The 21475-nt window shown below is 41.8% G+C and overlaps 2 protein-coding genes across 3 annotated transcripts; both read right to left on the reverse strand.

The window, feature by feature from the left end:
- Nucleotides 1-2256: 2256 nt before the first annotated feature.
- Nucleotides 2257-5924, reverse strand: prnpa (prion protein a (Kanno blood group)). Its single transcript, XM_088993907.1, has 2 exons — nt 5768-5924; nt 2257-4197 (listed from the first exon to the last, which is right to left on the reverse strand). Exon 2 carries the CDS (start codon nt 4184-4186, stop codon nt 3704-3706), a length of 483 nt encoding a protein of 160 aa, XP_088850033.1. The 5' UTR covers nt 4187-4197; nt 5768-5924; the 3' UTR covers nt 2257-3703.
- A 281-nt stretch (nt 5925-6205) lies between these two features.
- rassf2a (Ras association domain family member 2a) lies at nt 6206-20318 on the reverse strand. 2 transcript variants are annotated; one of them, XM_088993901.1, is made up of 11 exons: nt 20065-20318; nt 19820-19919; nt 14579-14652; nt 14360-14435; nt 14117-14268; nt 12902-13017; nt 12673-12815; nt 12410-12563; nt 9705-9826; nt 9526-9623; nt 6206-8238 (listed from the first exon to the last, which is right to left on the reverse strand). In XM_088993901.1, exons 1-11 carry the CDS (start codon nt 20301-20303, stop codon nt 8169-8171), a joined length of 1344 nt encoding a protein of 447 aa, XP_088850027.1. In that variant the 5' UTR covers nt 20304-20318; the 3' UTR covers nt 6206-8168. The 2 variants fall into 2 exon arrangements, with proteins under 2 accessions (XP_088850027.1, XP_088850028.1); XM_088993902.1 differs by lacking the exon at nt 19820-19919 and having other exon boundaries at nt 6208-8238; nt 20065-20205.
- Between the last annotated feature and the right edge of the window lie 1157 nt (nt 20319-21475).

The following is a 21475-nucleotide window of genomic DNA, read 5'->3' on the forward strand; positions in this document are numbered from 1 at the left end:
CACATAATAGTGCAGAACATACGATAATTATTAAATAATTTGGAATTTGACCAAAATAAGAAAAAAATAACACTCCATTAGCATTTTGTATGATTTTTTTTGGAAAAAATAAATCCAGGAATTGGTTTTCTGTTGCCAAGTTTGTTATTATGTCTTCCTTCCCTTCCTGACACTGACTGCTCAAGGTGACATAGCATATCAATAAGTATTATGTATCATAAGGATATCATAAATCTCATAATATTCTTTAAATATACCACATAACCCCACTTTAGTTGAATAAATATTGGATCACTCGGGCGAACTGAAGCCTTATTGCTTTGGGGGGAAAAAAGTCAACCCTTGAAGTTCATATCTTCTCGTCTAATTAGATCGGCAGGCTTCAACAGGAAGTTCACACTGAGAGCTGGAAAAGGGAGATAAAACAAAATGTGAAAAAGATAATGTTACGGAAACTTCTGCTTTATTTCAACTCAAGTAAATGGAGTATATTAGTGTCGATTAAGACGTAAGGTAGCACAAAGTAGTGGAGTGTAACGTACTGCATTGCAAATGTAGTGTAAAGTAATGTAGAATAACGAAATGTAGCGTAGCGAAATGTAGCATAGCAAAATGTAGCATAGCGAAATATAGCATAGTGTACTTATGTAGCACAACATCGTGTAGCGTCACATAATTTAGTTTAAATTCATGTAGTGTAATATCATGTAGACCACAGATGTCAAAGTCAAGCCAAATCCGGCCCGCCACATCATTTTTTTCGGCCCGCGAAAGCAAATCAAACTTGTTAAATTCCATGATGATTGCTAAAATCTGAGCCAAAATTTCATATTTTTGGATGTCAACCACAATAAAAGTCATTATTCTTGACTTCAGATTTGAAAACGAGTTATTCATTAATTTGCTGTGTGCTCTATATGTAATATTTGAAGGGATTTAAACATTCTAATGGGTTCCCCAAATTCATAACGGCCCTCGAGAGGAAACCATAACTACAATGTGGCCCGCGGCAAAAAATGACTTTGACACCCCTGCTGTAGACTAACATCCTGTACCAAAATGTAAAGCAATAAAATGTATTAAATTAAAAATATTACACTAATATACGACATATTTTAAAATGTCAAATATATCGACAAAAAATAGACTATAAAATATTTTAATGAAAAAAAACATTTTAAAATGTAAACTATATTGAAAAAAATAGACTATAAAATATTTTAATGAAAAAAAGTAATGTAATGTGCTGTTTTGACAGTACTGCCGTCTATTTGAGTTACTTCCGGGTTGAGTGAATGTTGGTGCATGTGGCTGCCGCTGCTTACCTGCAGAAAAAACAATTTTGTGACTGTAAAGTGATCTTGAGAGTTTTGAAAGGCAATTATAAATGAAATGTATTATTATTATTTATTTATCTGGGCTTAAATTTGACATGTACAATAATCACATACACAAGACCCAAGATGAGCATACGTCAAAATATTTATCAAGAGAATTTTACTGTTTGCCTAGATTTTTTTTACATATTTTTGGGGGTGGTGTTCGGCTATCGCTTAAACAATAGTGATCAAGAGAATTGACGGTGATATTGTTTTTGTTAATTTAGCAAACTATTTTTGGCACTCGTATATTAAGCAATACATCTTGAATTATGGACATTTTATGGCGTTTAAGAATAGTAAACTTCACTTTTATCAAATAAAATAAAAAGGGCTATCAGAGAATGATATGTTTATATGTTTGAACTCAGAGGTGGACCCAAATGTGGATCTTTTTTTTTCTTAAAAGATGAAAAAAATGAACTTGGTATCAATGAGCAAACCAGGATCTTCGGTTGAACTCAGAGGATCTTAAGATAACGGCGCTTTGAATCCAAGTTCAAACATGTTACAGATAAACACATCTCACATTTTAGCATCTACTGTGGCCTATCAGCTCCTCTGTAGTTCCAAGTATTTCCTCAGTTTCTAACCCATCTCGACATCCGGAATCTTGTTTGGGTTGCTGAAAAAGTCATCATGAAAGACTTGTTGGAACTCCCTTTTCCTGATACTATATTCCTGATTTTGCACTTTTATAAACACAACACAGGTCACAAGGTCGGTTTATTTGTTTGTGGTGTGTTTGTGCCAGTCGCATCGGCACTTCTGAAAGGCAACACCTTGAGGTCACCCTTTTGTTTGGTCTCAGAATCTGCCTCGATATGAATTTTTGCGGATGAGGGACATACAAACACAACGCGAAATGAAAACAGGCTCGAAGTGTTCATCTATTTATTTATTTTCAGAGGCAGGTAATTCACTACAGTTCAAAAAGTTTGATTTTTTTTATGAAATATGAACGTTTGCTCGAAACAGTCGAGATAGCCCGTGGGCGTGGATGTGATGATTATTTTATTGGTGACCTTTCCACTAAATCATTCCAACCATGGTCCTAAAGAGGAAAAGTGCTATAGGAAATATATGGATAAACGCAGTTCAAAATGTTTCTAAATAAATTAAACAGTGAAAGAGCACGAGTGTTTGTGTAAGAATCATTTCACAGACCAAATAAATAAATAAATCTGAGCAAATGTTTGCTTCCCCCTGGTGGCAATAAAGACAACTGTATTTTTAAATCCATCGAACTCGTCTGAATTACGGTCATAAAAATGTACTTGAACACATGCAGGGTTGATTCCTCGAAGAGCGTCAAGTTACTTAACAGCAAAGTCATTAACAATACAGTTTCTGCATATTAAATTTGGCCTTTAGCTTACATTTTGGACTCATTCGGCGTTGAGTTAAAAAAACCAACAACACAACCACAATCGGCATTTATCATGATTATCTACACATATCATTCGTTCATTTAAATGTTAATTTGGCTTTAACTGTGGAATTATATACAACATTTAAAGCACAAATGTTGTCAATCATCATTCGCTGAACAAAAGCTCAAAGTCATGCACACATTTAACTCCTCTAATCCTGAGATCTACTCAGGATCATTATGCAACATTTAATTCAATTGCTGCATTTACAGTCAAGGGACATTTCGTTTAGCACACATTCATTCGCCAACAGAGATTGGTTGATATTGATCAGAAATTATCAGTTAGCAAAATGCTGTTGTGGTCGCCGGATAACTAATTGTGGTGCCATCCGATTGTGCATATTTACCTAGTGTAGATATGCAGTCGACGTCGTTGTTGGCTTAAACAAGCATTACCAACTATATTTACAACTTCAGGTGTTTTAAAACGTTTTTAGTCAAAAACCATCTACCTTCGTTACTTCGTGGTGTTTCTCGTAGCAACACTTATTCGAACACGTCATCGCGATTCGATTCTCCGATTGGTTGATTAAAGCAAAATATGTTTTCTTCTCTAGACAAGAATACGTTATAATTCTTCATATTTAAAAAAAGGATTCGGAAACATTCGCGATAATGTATGAGACACAGTTGTGTAAAAGCCTTTGTCAGAATAAAAGTGATTTTTTTTTTTTTTTTACAAATACAGTATATTGTTGAGTAAATCAAAACGAGTACAGGTTCTAAATCACATTTAGTCTCCTGCTGTAACTTGCACCATTTTGAACAGACTGCTGGTACAGACTAGTTCCAGTGTCAACTTCTTGTCCTCAAGGGTGGTTTCAGTTTTGCCGAGGCCGAGAAAAAGTCCCAAGGTGTCGTGTCTCAGGTGCGCTTCAGCAGCTTGGTTTCACATAATGAGTAGCAAAGACAGCAGTGAGCCGATGACAAGAATGATGCTGTTGTAGATGGGCCCGCTGGACGCTCCGGTGTAGTACTCCATATCTCCAGATCCCTCTGGATCATATGCAGGCCTGGCCCCGTAGACACCGCCGTGGCGCGGGTAACCATAACCTCCTCCATAGCCACCAAAACCTCCTCCGTAGCCCCCATAGCCTCCATAGCCTCCGCCATACCCATACCCGGGGCGACTCAGGGCGGAGCCCAGCATGGCTCCTCCGATGGCCCCCGCCGCCGCAGCCCCGGCAACTTTACCCGCACTGGGGCCGCTGCTCCTGGGAGGGGCCGGTCTGTAGGCAGACCTGCTGCCACCCCAGCCACCCCGGCCTCCCCTGAAGCCTCCGCCGCGCCGGGCGTCCGACCTGGGGGTTAGTGTGGCTAAGAGCAGCACACACATCGTCACTGTCAGGGCCACTTTTTGTAGCCTGGGCATGATTGGTTTGCCTGTGACACATTGGCGGAAAAATACACATTTTCATAACTTTAATAACTTTGCTGCTGTGAAATGTAATTTTCTCCCCTGCGAGACTAATAAAGGAATATCTAACATGTTAATATTATTTATACATATACTATTATATATCCTACTAATACACTATGTAGAGTCAACCGCAATCCATGCATAATTGCCTAACTGACCACTTGATAAAGCAGATTGTTTTGATTTAAAATAATTTAATTCGTGATCAAAAACTCGACTTGGGTACTATTTTTTTATCTGGATACTTTTGATCACAAACATCTTTGTATTAATATAGACACCTTGTGGATGGTGATCAAGGAGACTGAACCAAAAGTAAACGTGTGTTTTCTGTGAAACTGTAACAGATTCTCAAAGTCCTGTAAGAAAGAATCAGAATCAGAATCAGAATCATCTTTATTGCCAAGTATGTAGGACACACAAGGAATTTGTTTCCGGTAGAACACGCTGCACTAGTATCGTCAAAAAAACTGCTAAGTGGCACTATACAGTTCCATTTTGGCTACTGTTGAAAGAGTTCAAAGAGTTAATGGCTTGGGGGAAGAAGCTGTTTAAATGTCTGCTGGATTTGGTGCGCATGGATCGGTAGCGCCTGCCTGAGGGGAGTAGCTGGAAAAGGTGGTGGGCAAGGTGCGGAGGGTCCAGTAGGATTTTCCGCGCCCTAGTTTGGATTCTTGCAGTGTGCAAGTCCTCGAGAGTGGGTAGGGCGGTGCCAATGATTTTTTCTCCTAACTAAAGTGTCATTGTGAGTTTTGAAAGACGCTTATAAATACAATATGAATTAAAAAAAATCACATTTGAAGTACAGTTCAAGTGCCCATGAATTTTTAGACATCCCACACTACTGTATTTCAATCTTAGGGTGTTTATCCATCTCTGATCATAACACCCAGTAAACAATTAGATTACAAGAGAAGTTAATTTTACCAAACACAAAAATAGACAAGATCTTCTGAAGACAGCTTTTTGTATTTTTACCCCACTGATTATTGAAGGGCTCTGAATAATCCTTCTAAATGGCGACACTTTTTTACACAAGCTTTCATAATCCCCAGTGCCACTAATTCTTTTTTGTGCTATAATATGTAAAGATATATCAGAAAGTGGACAGTATGTGTTTAATCCAAAATTATGGCCATATGGTTTATAATGGTGCCTCGACCAACCTAAATATATTAATAACAAGAATTGGAGGGATGGATATAAATACTGCTGAAGTGAGTGACATCATTTGTTCTATTATCGAGACAAACGTAGACTATTTTGAACCGGCAGTAATCCGATTACAGTGTCGCTCATTCACAAACAACGTGGGAACTTTTCAGCACAAACAAATGTGACGTCACCCGTTCAACAGCGCACACCCCGGTGCAATAATTTACTCATAAAAATAATTAAATAGATGTCATGCGTATGAAAGTTGTTGTTCCTCCATTGCTACATTTCTGTTTTGCTTCACCTGGAAAGATTTCAAGCAGCGCGGTGGCTGACTATATTTAAATTGAATGCGGTGTATCAAAAAGGTGCTCTCACCTGGTTGGAGTTCCTGGGGAGAGGAAAAAAGGAAGAAAAAAATCAAAGCTTGTTTCTGTCCTCTAGAAGTTGAAAACCACCAAGTGTGTGTATGCCTGTTGGCCGGTCTGTGTTGCAGTAAGTGATGTGTGTTTCAGGGTCAGCCACTTACCCTTCAGACTGTCACACCGAGGGGATCATCAGCCCGCATGTCATTGGCTGGCTGGGTGGTAATCTGTTGCGCCACTGACAGTAAGACTTAAAACAACTCATGGTCTAATTTGGAAGGAATGTGTTTAAGAAGCCAATGGAAGCAGCGAAACATCTTGTTACGGGCTCGACTAATAGGATATTATCAGTTTGAGTAACGTTAGATTATACAATACAATACATATTGATTTATACAGCGCTTTAACAACAGCTCAAGTTGTAACAAAGCGCTTAACATGGACAACTATCATATATAGGAAATAAAGCAGTCACAAAGATAGTAGAAAGCACCAGGAAGTAAAACTAAGAGCAAGTCTGAAGATCAGGGTTGGCCATTTCATTACTGTCATCCGCCTCAACAGAGTATCACGTTGATATTATTGCAGTAATTTTGCAATTTGTCAGTAAATTTATTTTAAATTGTTATGATTAGTTATTAATGTTTTTGTTAAGTCATTCACTGCCAGACGATGTGCAAAAATGTGTCAATTCCAGTGCCAGGGTTTTTGTCATTTTCACTAAACTTCAAAGAATATTGAGTTGTAGGACTACATAAACATTCAATGGAGCGTAAAAAACCGTAGACCCTCTTCTTTCAACAGAAAAAAAGAGTTAATTCCTAAATTATATGGGTCTGTTATATGAGCTTGAAATGAGGGTGGCTGTCCAAAATACAATGCAATACATACATATTGGTTTTTATAGGGCTGTAACAACAGCCGAAGCTGGAACAAAGCAATAACATGGGAAAAAAGGAAAATGCTTCCCCCTTGCGGAAAGGAAAAAAATGCCGGAGGTCTGGTCAGCGCTTTATCGGAACCCAAACAGGAAAAAGCAAAACCCGAAGAAATTCGAAAATTGCGCTCTATGTTATATTTTCAATTCCCGAATAAATTTGTGGCAGTGAATTACTTAATATGCAATTATTTTTTTCTTATTTTTTTCTTATTTTAAGAACAAAATATCAAAATGATTTCATCATACACTTCTCTAAAATCTCTTTTTAATTAAATTACAATCATTAAACAACACCCCCCCAACCTCTACATTTTCACATCATCATGAGTTGTTCCCATGTGAAGGATTAAAATATTTCATAGCCCTGCCTAAGAAGTCATACAAAAAAAGGCTGAAATAAAGCATGCACATTCTCAGAATGACATACAGACATTTGCATGGACTCTGTAAGTGCTATACAGTACACTACGGGTCAAAAAGTAACGAAAACATCACTAAAAGATGTCCTACAGTGACGCAGCGAGTGCAGTCGACACCTTGCAACCAACGGCTTTAACGGTATCACAGTGGGTGAATATAACAGACACGAAGGACCCAACATGATGGCGTTTGTGTGCGCGTCGCTCGACACTCACTGACCTACTTCCACTCAGCCTCCATAAGCCGTGTGGATCGCACACATATTAACAAACAGAAAACATTTGCAACAGAGACAAGCAAACGTAAGCAGACTTATATCATTGTGCATCATGCAGGCATTCAAATAACGGTCTCTTTTATGCTGTGCTTTGAACATGTCAACATGACATTGATATGCGTATATTGGATATGAGGAATGATTTTTTTCGATTTAAGGAGTACCTATCAGTGGATGGTAAACCACTTCGCTACTAGCAGTAGCGGAAAAAAAAAGAACCAAGTGCATTTTGGGTAGAGAAAGACGCTTTTGGCCTTTGTGCTCATCATTTGTTTTGCACGTAGAGGAAACATGATTAAAGTTCTTCCTTTGTGCTTGGTGAGTTTTTTTTAGCAGGCACTTGATTAAAAGCATGACATGATGATGCTTGTGCTTTCAATGGACTTTTAACATGAGACAGTGCAGATGACGCCATAGACAGTTCAGAGGTCAGGCAAGTTCATTTCAGACTCTCAATGGATATTGAATGGTTGTTAGATTACATGTGATTGGTTGTCGACCAGTCCTGGGTGTACCTTAACTCCGACCCAAACCCACCTGGAATAGTTTCAAGCGCACAGGACATTGCGTTCCAGCTAATCGGTTTGTCAGCTTCCCTGAGTCACACCTGCTGTCTGTGCCAAAGGAGAAGAGACCAGAGGTGCAGGACAGGCGATGTGGCTCCGATCATAAAAAAAGTCAGAGTGGGTTGAGCTGGTTTCGCATGGGTCCCCCAGAGAAGAGCCACTGTGCTTGTCGTTGCTTTGACGCGACGCTGCTGGTGGTGTTTGCTGGTGTTCACATACACGCGGGGCCTTCTGGCAGACAGCCGAGCTGCTTCTCTATGATGCAGCGTAAAACGTTGTACCTGCGGAATGTTTGCATTTATCAATCATGTATGTTTTCAACGGAGCATTTTAAGGAAAATGTTTTTTTTGAATGACTTCTATGAGCACAGGTGTGTGTGTTTCTGAACACCTCTATAAATATTATTGAACAGTTTGGCTAATTTACATAATACCGGGTGACCCAAAGAGGGAGAAAACGTTGCTGCAGTGAGGGACTCAGTAGGACGCATCTTTTTGGGTCACCCTCCCCGATAGAGGAGTGTGTAAAAGTGATTGATAACTTTGTCAGACGAGTACAGCTTTGCTTGCAACGAAATGGTGGACATTTGGAACACATCTTGGGAAAGCCATAAATGGACTAAAAATTGGCAGAAATAGCTGAAACGCTGGTGAATGGTCTTCCATAAACTGAATAATGTGTGGTTGTAATTTGAAATAAATAGCTTTTTAATCAAAGCCACAATTGAAATTTTCATGTTTCAGGTACGCACTTTTTGGGTCACCCTGTATTTGCCCTGAACCGAGCTTCTTCCCGCATGACACGATCAGCTAGGACCAGGATCAACTAGGCAAAAATCCAGAGCCATTTGGACAACTGGTGCATAGATCCTACTCTCATATCAAAGGCAAAAGGTAAGCAGAGCCGCATTGAAATTTTCTTTTTGAAAATTTTCATCCAGTCTGCGGCTGGATGGATGCATGGCTTGAGGAGCTCGCAATGAGAAAACCAGAGCGGCAATGTATATGTGGAACTGTCGTGGCTTGGAATTGAAGCGGATTTACGTGGGGACAGGAGATGTGAGATAATCTGTGTTCGTGAATGGATGCTACAGCTTCGTGTTTGCGCTCAACATTTAGCTTGCAGACATGCACATTTCACCATGACGTCCCCTATCCACTGGTGAAAAGGAGGCGTTGATCCTCCTCTTTCATCTAGAACTGCTTCATACAACATACAGTGCAGAAAGTGCTGAAGATCGAATGACTGTCTGTCTTTTGTGTTGTGTCACATTATTTATTATTTAGTTTTTTGTTGTTGTTATTTTGACTTCAAGATGGTGCCGCAAGAGTGGCTGCCTTTAGAATAGGTTCTGTATTTTGTTTTTTTCTACTTCTTTCTTTCCTTTCCTCTTACTTTCATCACTTTTGCTGCTGTGAAATATAAATTTCTCCACTGCAAGACTAATAAAGGCTAATCTAATCCAAATTTGTGAGATGGATATATTAGCAGAATCTCACAAAATTTTCTGAATGTTGTCAGGTTCTTTAATAGGCTAGGAAATTGAGTATGTACTGCAAACTGTTACCTCCTCCTCAGTTTCTGCACCTCTCTGTCTTCCTCCTCCTTCAGTTTAGTGATGAAGCTCTGCAGAACAGGCATCTCAAACTTGATATACTGCGCCACCTGATGGAGTGGAGGAGTAAAAGTCCATATAAGCGAGAAGAAAAGAAGCTACAGTATTTGGCGTGGTGTCCAGATATTTACGTCATATGTGACTTCCTCTCCCAGGTCCTCCTCCATGAGAAAGAGTTTGCACACCTGCTCACACGGACCCTGCATCACTTTCAAAACCAGAGGGAAGTCACTGCGTTTCAGTTTCGCTCGCTCTGAAAAACACAAAAGCACATATGCATTTTTTAATTATGCATCTTAAGCTTCCCTTGTCAGAGATGTCTGCTCAGACAAAGAACAAAGGCTGGAACACAGGAAGATTGTTAATTTAAAGCAGATTCTTTACTTACAGACAGTGTAGGTGTTCAATTAAATATCAAGTAGACAGGATGAACTTAGTACAACGACAGGAAGATTGTATTTTACTGCCGGCAGGGGGTGCAGTAGCCACTTTGTGTGCGCTTCTCGATCAATCTCTGCCAAGATTTTTTATTGAGAGTACTTGCAAGTTCAAATGATACATGAATAAAACGTTCCCTTCCTGATTTGAATACCATGCCCTGGGATGTCCCGTGGACACCCCTCCAAGTCGTCCCCTGGTACAAGCACCAACATCCATAAACCAACAGAACGGAGACATTTCAATGGGTGGCCTTTCCATGAACTACAGTAAAGTCTCGTTATATCGATACTACTGCTTATTACAATACTATTTCTATGAATGCAAGGAGAAAATTTACATGCCGCAGGATCGGATATATCGATAGTCCGGTTATATCGATATTTTTTCCGACTCCCGAGAATATCGATGTAATGAGACTTTACTGTAATAGATTTGTAACCTGGCGGATGAGCTCTTCTCGTACAGGAGCGTACCAAGTACTCCTTTTGCCCAAGGCTAGATTTCTTACGTCAGGAAGACAGTTTAACAGGCTGGTTCTGTTCATATCAAAGTGAGCCCAGATTCTCTGTGCTCTATTGTGTATACTGTGCCTTTTAGTCACACGTGTTTGGCCAACTAAGCATACAACAGGATGAAACTTTTAAACATGATAACTTCTGTCTATTTTCTATCACAGGGATGGGCTACTTTTTTTAAATAAAAAAATGACGACAGCGCTACGGAAATGCATTGCAGACTGGAGTTGATCAGTTTTAAGTTGTAATAACAGTGGTCACCACTAGATGACAGACCTCACGTACAAGCACCCCCAACCATAAAATTATACTTGCGCACCAGCAATAGAAGATACAGTTGGCATGAGGTCAAGAAAATGGACTCTTTAATGAAGATGAATGTGAGAGAGTGCTATGACTTGTTGCGTCACACGAGTGTATGATTTTGAAGTGCGCCTTTCAACACTTTCATGTCTTTCATTCCTTGATCTCCTTGATGTGCGTATCACCCTGACGCATAGCACACGCTTGCAAATTGTATAAAAGGAGCTGTCGCGGGACAGAGAGATGGGGCGAACCACGGGGCAGAATCAGCCCAGACTCACGCCCGGCTAACGCCGGGCGTCGGACGGACATCACGGCACGACTTGCTCAACTCCACGCCACGATCAAGCTCTGCGCGTCACCTGCCTGGGAGATCTGACAACGAACCTACTTACAAATAAAGAGAACCATCAAACTCTTTATTGGCGAGCCAGCCAGGAGCATTTTTTTCCCTCCTCCTCAGCCCAATCAACTCTCCAAATGGAAAGATCCAGATTTCCCAGCCGCCCGTGAACCCGGCATCTTCACAGCAAGACCCCTCAAGCCGAGCTCCCGATGGGCCGCCACCACCCGTGGGCGCCCCGACCCCACCGTGAAACCTGCCGCACTCTGATGGCCGACATCGTCCAATTCGCCTGGCGACTCTGCAACTAGCTGCATCGTATATGTCCACGATCGCACATCGTCGGACATCGCTTATGTCCACGATCGGACATCATATATGTCCACGATCGGACATCGTCGGACATCGCTTATGTCCACGATCGGACTTCGGGAAGACGCTTCATGGCCGACACGGCCGCCGACGTCAGCGTTCTTCCTCAGCGTCCTGCAGAGCGCCATGGCAGCGCGATCAACGCCACCGTCGCCGATGACCCGCCTGTCCGTGCCCGGCAGCATGGCCAACCCCACGCATCTTCGTCCTCACAATCCCTCATCGATTCTCCGACTTGACCGATCCCAGCCGAACAACTCACGGTGAGAAGACCTTCCGGCATCGACTCGACGGCCGCGAGGAAAGTTTCCATCGATCGACTCAAACTGGCAGTCGTAGAGCACTCTTTGCCGTGCTCCCGTACAACGACTTCAGGCACCATGAAACTTCCTCGGCAACCACCCCACCGACGCCTGCCATGCCCGGTGACCGTCATCTTGCCTGGCCTCATCATGTCGCTGAGTGACTTTTGTTTTTATTTCTTTTTCCTTCATCGTTTTCACAGACTTCGGATCCAGGAGGGGAGCCCTGTTGCGTCACACGAGTGTATGATTTTGAAGTGCGCCTTTCAACACTTTCATGTCTTTCATTCCTTTATCTCCTTGATGTGCGTATCACCCTGACGCATAGCACACGCTTGCAAATTGTATAAAAGGAGCTGTCGCGGGACAGAGAGATGGGGCGAACCACGGGGCAGAATCAGCCCAGACTCACGCCCGGCTCACGCCGGGCGTCGGACGGACATCACGGCACGACTTGCTCAACTCCACGCCACGATCAAGCTCTGCGCGTCACCTGCCTGGGAGATCTGACAACGAACCTACTTACAAATAAAGAGAACCATCAAACTCTTTAGACTCACCCCCACTGGCATGGACGAGGTAGAGTGCAAAGTCATCCGGGCTGTTTTCAATTTTAAACTTGTTGAGGAGAACTCTGAGCACCTGCGGTGTCGTCATGCAGCTGTTGATGCGAACGTTGGTCACCGAGCCGAAAGCCGGCGTGAACACGGCGGTCTGAGAGACACAAATATCAAAATGTACAACGTAAGAATTTCATTGCTTAGTGCTGTGTTGTACTTTTACTGTGCACATGAAAAAACATTTTCCAGTACAAGTGCATCACCTTGTGGTTGTAAAAGTGTCCGTTGATGGAGAAGCGATGGCGTCGGATTTTCCTCTGGTCGCTGGGGGAGCGGCGGTGGACTCGCCTTAGAATTCCGGCGTCACTCTTTGTTCGAAGCAGTTGAGCTGAAGTCTCACTGTCCTCTGTCAAGTCACCGGGAGAGACGTTGTCACCGAAATGAGTTATTGCTTCATCAACTCAACTGTGCAGCGTTCACAGCGACATTTACCTTCAGCATGCTCCTCCATCACACCGTTGCCTTCCAAGTTGTTGTCGGAGGGCGTTACTACCACAGTGGGCGGAGTCACTTGTGGCGTTTGTTGACCGTCTGCGCTGTTTGGGGAGCTGGAAGGAAAGTCATGAATTGGGAGCTTGCTCAGATTTTTTATTTGTTTCAGTTTATTTGAACAATAAATATTTTGTAAATTGACTTGATAGCAATCCAATGTAAAAGAAACAATTTGACATGCATTGTACAAGCCATTGTTGTTTATTATTTAATGCCTAATTATTTTTAAAAATTGAATCATTAATATTGGAAAATTATTGATAATTGTTATGAATTTCTTCTTAACTCATTCGGTGCCATTTACCAATTTATTCGAGAATTGAAAATATGACGTAGAGCGCCATTCCCGAATTTGTTGGGTTTTGTTTTTGCACGCTTAGGTGCTGATAAAGCATGGCATCTGGGATTTTTTTTCTTTTCGACAAGGGGGCAGCATTTCCCTTTTCCAAGTTAGCGCTTTGTTCCAGCTTCATCTATTGTTAAAGTGCAATATAAATCAGCATACTGTATATGTAATTTATTTTGTATAGTTGCCCCCATTTCAAGCTCAGATAACTCCAGACCCAAATAACTTACGAATTAACTATATTTTTCTGATTGAAGAAGTGAGTCTAATGTTTCTTACGCTAATGTTTATGTAGTCCTAAAACTCAATATTCTGTGGGTCCTGGAATTCAAGTGACAATGACAAAAACCCTGGCACTGGAGTGGACACAGTTTTTGCACAAGTCTGGCAGTGAAGGAGTTAAAAATGGGAATTAATTAATATTGCTAAATTATTGAAAATTTGAATGAATTTGTTATGAAAAAACATTTTACACATACTGTACTCTTCAATCATTTTGTTAGACAAATGGTCAATTGTTGAATTCGTTTTACAAATACCATCTAAAATGTAAATAATCCTCATTTAATTTTTCAAGGAAATTATTTTACATATATTTAACAATCTTTTATTTTCCTGTATAAAATAATGAGTTGCTTTCATAAATGTGATCTAATTATTATTTTATTGTTCACATTTACTGTTTTACACACACATTTCCCATCTCGGGAGAACATACAGTGGCACAAAATATGAAGGGAATATTTCCATCGGTGACCTTCAAAATTTCTGGTCATTGTGGCGTAATCTGATCAGCGTGCATTTCTCACCCTTGACTGTCCAGAATGCAACCCGAGTGCCAGGATGTGGAGGATGGAGGCGGTCGGATGCGCTCGTGGTCGTCCTGCATCTGAAGCCTGATTGGACGCCGGAGGCCCCAAAAGATATTCAACAGGCCTTCTACAATCAGCTCCCCCTCTTCCTGTTGAGGAAATCAATGGATTACACGCCGCCAGATCGAAGCGCTGTCTGTCCGCGTGTGTAAAATGCCAGAATGTGACAGATAAAAATACCTCTCTGTGCCTGAGCTGTAGATTCTGTCCTTCATAGTAGAGGTTGTATGTCTTCAGCTGCGAGAGAATGGTTGCCCTGGAGATAAGAGATGATCACATTTCAGTACGACTCAAGAGTATCTTTCGTTGTCCGATGTTGAGGATATCGAAAAACTGGAAGTAACTGACACCACTCCAAAACGTTTGGAATGGCTAAAAGGGTGAACGCGAGTCACTTACTTGCTGATGAATTTGTTCTCTCCGATCTGAACCACATTGTGAGTCCCATCCATGGTCACACTGCATGAGAGGAGCTGATGGGAGAAACAAAATATGCGCTTCATTATTCCGGCCACAGTCTCATGACTCCTCATGACCAGCTGAGGAAGAGCCAAAACACAAGATTGATTGTATGACAACAGTTTTATAAACGCGCGCGGGCCTCCACTGCTCTTAAACAAACACATAGTTGGACGTCTTCTCTGTGTTGATGTGTTTTCTGCATGCGGACGGAAAAAGAAGCTTCTGTTTTGGGTGAACAGGTGCAGGGACACATGTGAAACTTGTTGAGACAAATTCTTGTTTCAGCTGTTGCAACCTGCCATTTAATGATATACAATCTCAAAATACTGAAAAATCACCGAAATGTTTTCCAGATCAGTGCATTCGTTCATTTATTTCAACGGTGCAACTGAAAGCACATTTAGACATAAACAAAGTCGGTTCAAGCCATGCAGAAAACTGGCAAGAATATGTTTCTAAATGTTTTTTTCCCTGCATGGGTCAAAACGGGAATTGACTGAGCAGCTGTCATGAATCCTCCACATGGTTTCGAAACACTTCCTGTCTCAAACACGAAGCACAAAGCTTTTACTTCATTCTCCAGACTTACATTTGCCCGTCGAATGTGAACACCACCAACAAGAGAAAAACTGATGTGTTTGTTAGCAACAGAGCTTTAAAAAAAGTTTTCTTGTAATATGTAAAATATTCTGTATTATTCCCTTAGAAATAAATGCAGATGATGTCACAATGTCAAATCAGGAGTACTCGATTGGAATTTGAGGCTACAAAGGAAATTTCAACCAAAATGCTCAATTTCATCTTCAATTTTGTACATGGGTCTTTTTTTAACATTTTCCATCCATTCTGTCATAAGGATTGAGATTGGGAACATTGACAATGTATTTATGTATGCATTCATTCGTTCATTTATTCGGGATTCCAAATTTGAGACGCCTAAAGCGACAGTTCATAACAATAAACATGCTTTACAAAAATTTGAAGGGGAGCATTAACTCATTCACTGGCAGACGTAGAAAAATGTGTCCACCCTAGTGCCAGGGTTTTTGTCATTGTCACTTGAATTCCAAGACCCACAGAATATTGAATTTTAGGACCACATAAACATTCAATACAGCGTTAGAAACCCTAAAGTCTCTTCTTTCATCAGAAATAAAAGCGTTAATTCCAAAGTTGTATGGGTCTGGAGATATCTGAGCTTGAAATGTGGGCGGCTGTACAAAATACAATGCAATACATACATATTGATTTATATGGGGCTTTAACAACAGCTGAAGCTGAAACAACGCGCTAACATGGATAAAAGGTAATTGCCGCCCGCATGTGGAAGGGAAAAAAACATTGCCGGAGGTTTGGCTAGCACTTTATCGGCACCCCAGCCATAAAAACCAAAATCTGAACAAATTCGGGAATGGTCATATTTTCAATTCCCAAATAAATTCGGGAATGGCAGTGAACGAATTTAGCTAGTGGAGGTTATTTACTTTTCTTTCTTTATTTCTTGTCTTTGTTTTATGTTTACTTTGACAGCAACCTTCAGCTGAGAGTGGCAATAAACACCTCAAAGCACCTGCTTACTTATTACTTACAATGTCTCGTATTTTGAAATTGATAAACCAGGTCACTTTTATCTCAAGGCACCATTGAATTGCCAAAGTAGACTCACACAGAGCAACGATAATAATTACACAGGGGAAGGGGGTGTTCATAATAAAAAACTGCAGTGAATAGTGTTGTCATGAAGGTTTTTTTCAACAAGCACGTCTATGTGCAATTCTGGTCTCATGAGAGCAAACAGGCAAGAGGCAAGCAGGGGTGTAAGAAGGAAGTACTCCCCTTCCGCTGTATCACTTCCTCCTCTGCTCACCCAGTGGCTCAAGAAACTGCGACACGACGAAGACTTCCTCAATCCAACATCAACGCATACGAATTAGCATCCACACCCACAGATCATCTCCAAACAGAGCCCCCCCCGCCCCCTCCATTTTCAACACCACTGCGACAGAATCTGAGCCCGTCAATCAGTTCTCTGAATTGAATCAAATATTAAAAGGGCAATCAGCCAAGCGTTATTAATATTTCAACACCTTTCTGTCACACCTCAACGGGTGGCGTCAAGATACAAAATGGAGGTGATGATACTCTTCCGTAGAGCAGGCGCGGTCTCGGGCAGCCATTATTGCGGACTATTTACACCCTGGGTAATGTCACACTTGGGGATTCAATCGAATTTAATGTTGACAACAAAGGATTTGTCGTAAACGGTGAACGTGTGAAACATTTATGATCGTTGCCGCTTCGGTGAGACAGATATGAGAAGGTTTCCGATGTACATTTCAGTACACTTAATTCCCTCACGGCTCATTATGGCATCAGCCGGTCTTAACTCAGTTAGTGTCAGACATGTGCAAAAAATGTGTCCACTCCAATGCCAGGGTTTTTGTCATTGTCACTCAAATTACAGAACCCACAGAATAAACATTCAATACAATGGTGAAAAGGTTTCTTCTGCCGTCAACTGTACTTCTTTGAAGGTGTTGGACGTTTCGCTTATCATCCAAGAGGCTTCGTCAGCAAACTAAAATTTTGCTGGTAGCTCTGGCCATATATAGATATCTCCCTACTATCCAGAGGTGCCAGACCTCTGCTATGATAGGTGCCTGCTCCAAGGTTGGGGGGAGCAGAGGACACACAAATGTTAATTCCTAAATGATATGGGTCTGGAGTTATATGAGCATAAAATGAGGGTAGCTGTCCAAAATACAATGCAATTCATACACATTGGTATATATAGCGCTTTAACAACAGCTGAAGCTAGAACAAAGTGCTAACATGGACAAAAGGCACATGCTGCCTCCTTGTGGAAACAAAAAAACATTGCCAGAGGCCATGTCCATCACTTAATCGTCACCCAAGCATGAAAAAACAAAACCCAAACAAATTCAGGAATGACGCTCTACGTCATATTTTCAATTCCCAAATAAATTTGTGAATGGAAGTGAATGAATCAAGCTTCTGTCCCACTTTTCACCATAGCCCAGGGCTCCTTTGCACGCGTATGTCGATGAACAGTTTTTCCAGTCTGCATCTCCCATGTAAACTCTCTCCTTTTGCGTGTGCTTGTGAAAGCCATTTAAAGTCACGACCACGACTTCCTGACTTTCAAGTCCCCGTCACTGCAGTCTCTAAATGACAAGCACATATGCGTAGCTTCTTTTTGAAACTGCAATGGGCTTCCTTAAATGAGATGAATAGCTTTTAAAACCCTCCTCCCGACCCCTGTAACCCTTCCGGAATTCTACACTTCTATTGTCAAGAGTGTCATAGCAACCCCCTCAGAAACATTGAACCAAAAATATATGTTCCTCCTGCTTCCCATTAGACGTGGCAGGGGCCTTTTCAAGCTTGGTAGACGTGACTGGGAGAGAATTTGGGTTGTGTAAAAAGATGCTACCGCAGTAGCACAGATTTGCTTTCAACTACAACCATGTTGTTTCATTTATACATCTTACATATCATCGAACTGTAGTGCCTCTCAAGCCCTGCGATGAGTCTATAAAATGTATTGATTGAAGATCTTTTTGGAGAATGGAATTTACTTACTAGTTCAATGTTGCACAAATGTTAATGCATTACGGAACATTATTTTTACACACACAAAAATCTAAGGCACGTCACAAAACAAAAATGGCACAAAAACTGGAAGAGTTCGGCTCATAACCAGACACCCACACACGGGCGCGCTAGTGTTTCTATTCAAATCAGTTTTTCTCTACATTTGATGTTTAAAAGGTATGTTTCAAAGATTGTAAATGATTTTAAAACTCATTTTAGCTGACTTCAGGGTATAGTGGTAGGCTGCACTCTATACACCAGCTACCAGCCAACTGTCTGGACCATATCGATAGACTATGCAATGAATGGATGGTGTTTAAAGCTTGTGGGACTAGTAAAAGTGAGGCTGCACTAAAAGCGGTACAGAAATTGTAAGTCTGCGCAGTTTAAAGAAAAAAAAAAAAAAAAAGCAGGGCGGCCCGGTAGTCGAGTGGTTAGCACACCGGCTTCACAGTGCAGAGGTCGCTGGTTCGCGTCCCAGTCCGGCCTCCCTGTGTGGAGTTTGCATGTTCTCCCCGGACCCGCGTGGGTTTACTCCGGGTCCTCCGGTTTCCTCCCACACTCCAAAAACATGCATGGCAGGCAGATTGACCACTCCAAATTGTCCCTAGGTGTGAGTGTGAGAGTGACTGTTGTATGTCTTTGTGTGCCCTGCGATTGGCTGGCAACCAATTCAGAGTGTCCCCCGCCTCGTGCCCGAAGACAGCTGAGATAGGCTCCAGCAACCCCCGCGACCCTAATGAGGAATAAGCGGTACGGAAAATGAGATGAAAAAAAAAAGCAATCAACATCTCTAACGTTTATGCCGTTCACATGGTCCTGAGGCACTGAAGCCTATCAAAGGTGATTAAACTAATTCAGTGCCATCCCCAAATGTATTCGTGATTTGAAAATATGACATGGAGCGCCATTCCCGAATTTGTTCGTGTTCTGGTTTTTGTTGGGGGTGTCAATAAAGCACTGGTAAGACCTCTGGCAATGTTATTTCCTCTCCGCGAGGGGGCAGCATTTGCCCTTTTCCCATGTTAGCGCTCTAGCTGTTGTTCAAGCGCTATATAAATCAATATGGACTGTATGTATTGCATTGTATTTTGAACAGCCACCCTCATTTCAAGCTCAGATAACTCCAGACCCATATGACTTGGGAATTAAAAAAAATTCTGATAAAAGAAGCGAGTAAGGTTTCTCACGCTGCATTGAATGTTTATGTCATCCTAAAACTCAATATCCCGTGGGTCCTGGAATTTGAGTGACAATGACAAAAACCCTGGTACTGGAGTGGACAATTTTTTTTCACATCTTCTAGCAGTGTATGAGTTAAGGCGAAAGGTGGCTGACACTCTGAATTGATCGTCTGTTCAATGAAGACACAGTCAGAAAAACCGTTCACACTTGCATTGATGGGGAACTGAGACAGACGTCTAAACCACTATAGCATACTGGATATGTTGTAAATGAGTCAAATGAGCAAATCTGTCATATTCGAATGTGTGTAATAGTAATATTTTTTAAGAAAGCGACGGAGTATTAAAAAAACTAACATCTGAGTAATTGTAACCTTACGCAGTCAGTCACAATCTCGGTGCAGTCCCACTTTGATGCCTCTCCAAGCTTTAGACGAAGCCCACACTTCAAGATGATTGTACGTACTGGCTTAGCATCCCTTGAACGAGATGTTCCACACGTTGATTTGAAACAAACGCAAAACACGAAATGATGACTGTTTTTGGCTAAAAACGTTGAAATAATTTCAACAAACGCACACAATGCCGCAGTCCAGTCAGTCTTCATATTCAAGAACTGCTTACCCGAAACTACGCGGTTTGTCGTCGGCGACGTCAACGGATTCGGTTCCGTTTCTCTCCCGTGGTCGTGTTGCTGAGTCGAACTGACGGTCGTCGCTTCTCGGTTCGACCGCCGACGGTCGCCGTTGCTCGGTCTGTCCTCTGTCCGCGTAGTGGGGGCTGACACTCCGACACGGACAGAGCGAGTACATCTGTCGAGACGAGCGACGGAGCTCCCTCGCGCCTCCTTGGCAGCCAATCATGGCGCGGGGCCCCCAACGAGGCTATTATGCGCGAGACTCTCTCACACTTGAATGAAAGCCTCTTAGAACAATAGACGAGACAAACAGACAGAGAGTGAGCATCCCCTTTGTTATTCAGAAGGAGCACATGGTTCCATGAGATGGGAGTATATCATAAACAGTATCAAAGAAAACATGCAACGTGATAGTTTAACTTTCATATAGTTTAATAAGACAAACGTGATACAGTAGTGGGGGAACTCCTGACTTAAATGTTAACATTTGCTGCCGAGAATTGTATCAAATTGGACAGACGAGTGTACTTGAGGAGGGGAGACCTGTGGCATCACACGGAAGTGCGCCTTTCGACCCTTTGATGTCCTTGATGTCTTTCAAGGAGCCGGACTCATTCCCACACAGGCCAAGTGTATATATAAGTAGCCAGCGTGGGAAAGAGAGCTTGGGCGAATCACGGGGAGACTCATCTCGGACTCAGACAGACACATAGCTCGCAGAGACCTGCTCAGCATCGCACGGAGTTTCACAGCACGACTTGCTCAACTCCACGCCACCATCAAGCTCTGCGCGTCACCTGCCTGGGAGATCTGACTACGAACATATACTTACAAATAAAGAGAAACATCAAACTCTTTATACTCTCTTGATTTGGATTGGATTACTACTAATAATACCTGTCAACCTTGGCTAATAGCCTCCCATATAAATGATTACAATTCCCGTATAAAAGTTGGAATACGTCGTACATTATTTGAAATGATAAAAAAACGCTAACACAAGCGGAAATGCAGTTTACCGCACATGCGCACATTATGCTTTCTGAAAGTGGCTCTTTTGATCGTAAAATCCACCTGGGCAACTTTTACGTCCTTTTTACACGGAACGTAGAACGATAACTGAGGACCTTTTGTCGACGATCTTATCCATCCAGCGTATTTACCTTGGAGACTCTCCCATTCTTTTTGGTGGCGAGCTGATCCTAGAGTTTTTCTCTTCTTGTCGGTTCTCATATGCTTACTTCTACGTTATCTTCTTTTCCTTTCAAGGGGTCGCCACAGCGAATCAGTAACCTCCACCTTCAGAGGTATCATACGCATGTTTGTTTTGGCCAAGCGTTTACGTCGGATGCCCTTCCTGACACAACCCTCTGTATTTATCCACGTTATAACTACAGT

Source organism: Hippocampus bargibanti, linkage group LG04 (genome assembly GCF_051943395.1).
Source record: "Hippocampus bargibanti isolate YZ-2025 linkage group LG04, ASM5194339v1, whole genome shotgun sequence".
NCBI lineage: Eukaryota > Metazoa > Chordata > Actinopteri > Syngnathiformes > Syngnathidae > Hippocampus > Hippocampus bargibanti.

Coding starts and splice junctions, on each gene's coding strand:
- prnpa (XM_088993907.1), bottom strand. CDS start 4,186: ATGCCCAGGCTACAAAAAGTGGCCCTGACAGTGACGATGTGTGTGCTG.
- rassf2a (XM_088993901.1), bottom strand. CDS start 20,303: ATGATTGGCTGCCAAGGAGGCGCGAGGGAGCTCCGTCGCTCGTCTCGA. Junction 19,920..20,064: donor GACAAACCGCGTAGTTTCGG/GTAAGCAGTTCT, acceptor ATCTCGTTCAAG/GGATGCTAAGCCAGTACGTA. Junction 9,624..9,704: donor GAGAGGAAGTCACATATGAC/GTAAATATCTGG, acceptor CCACTCCATCAG/GTGGCGCAGTATATCAAGTT.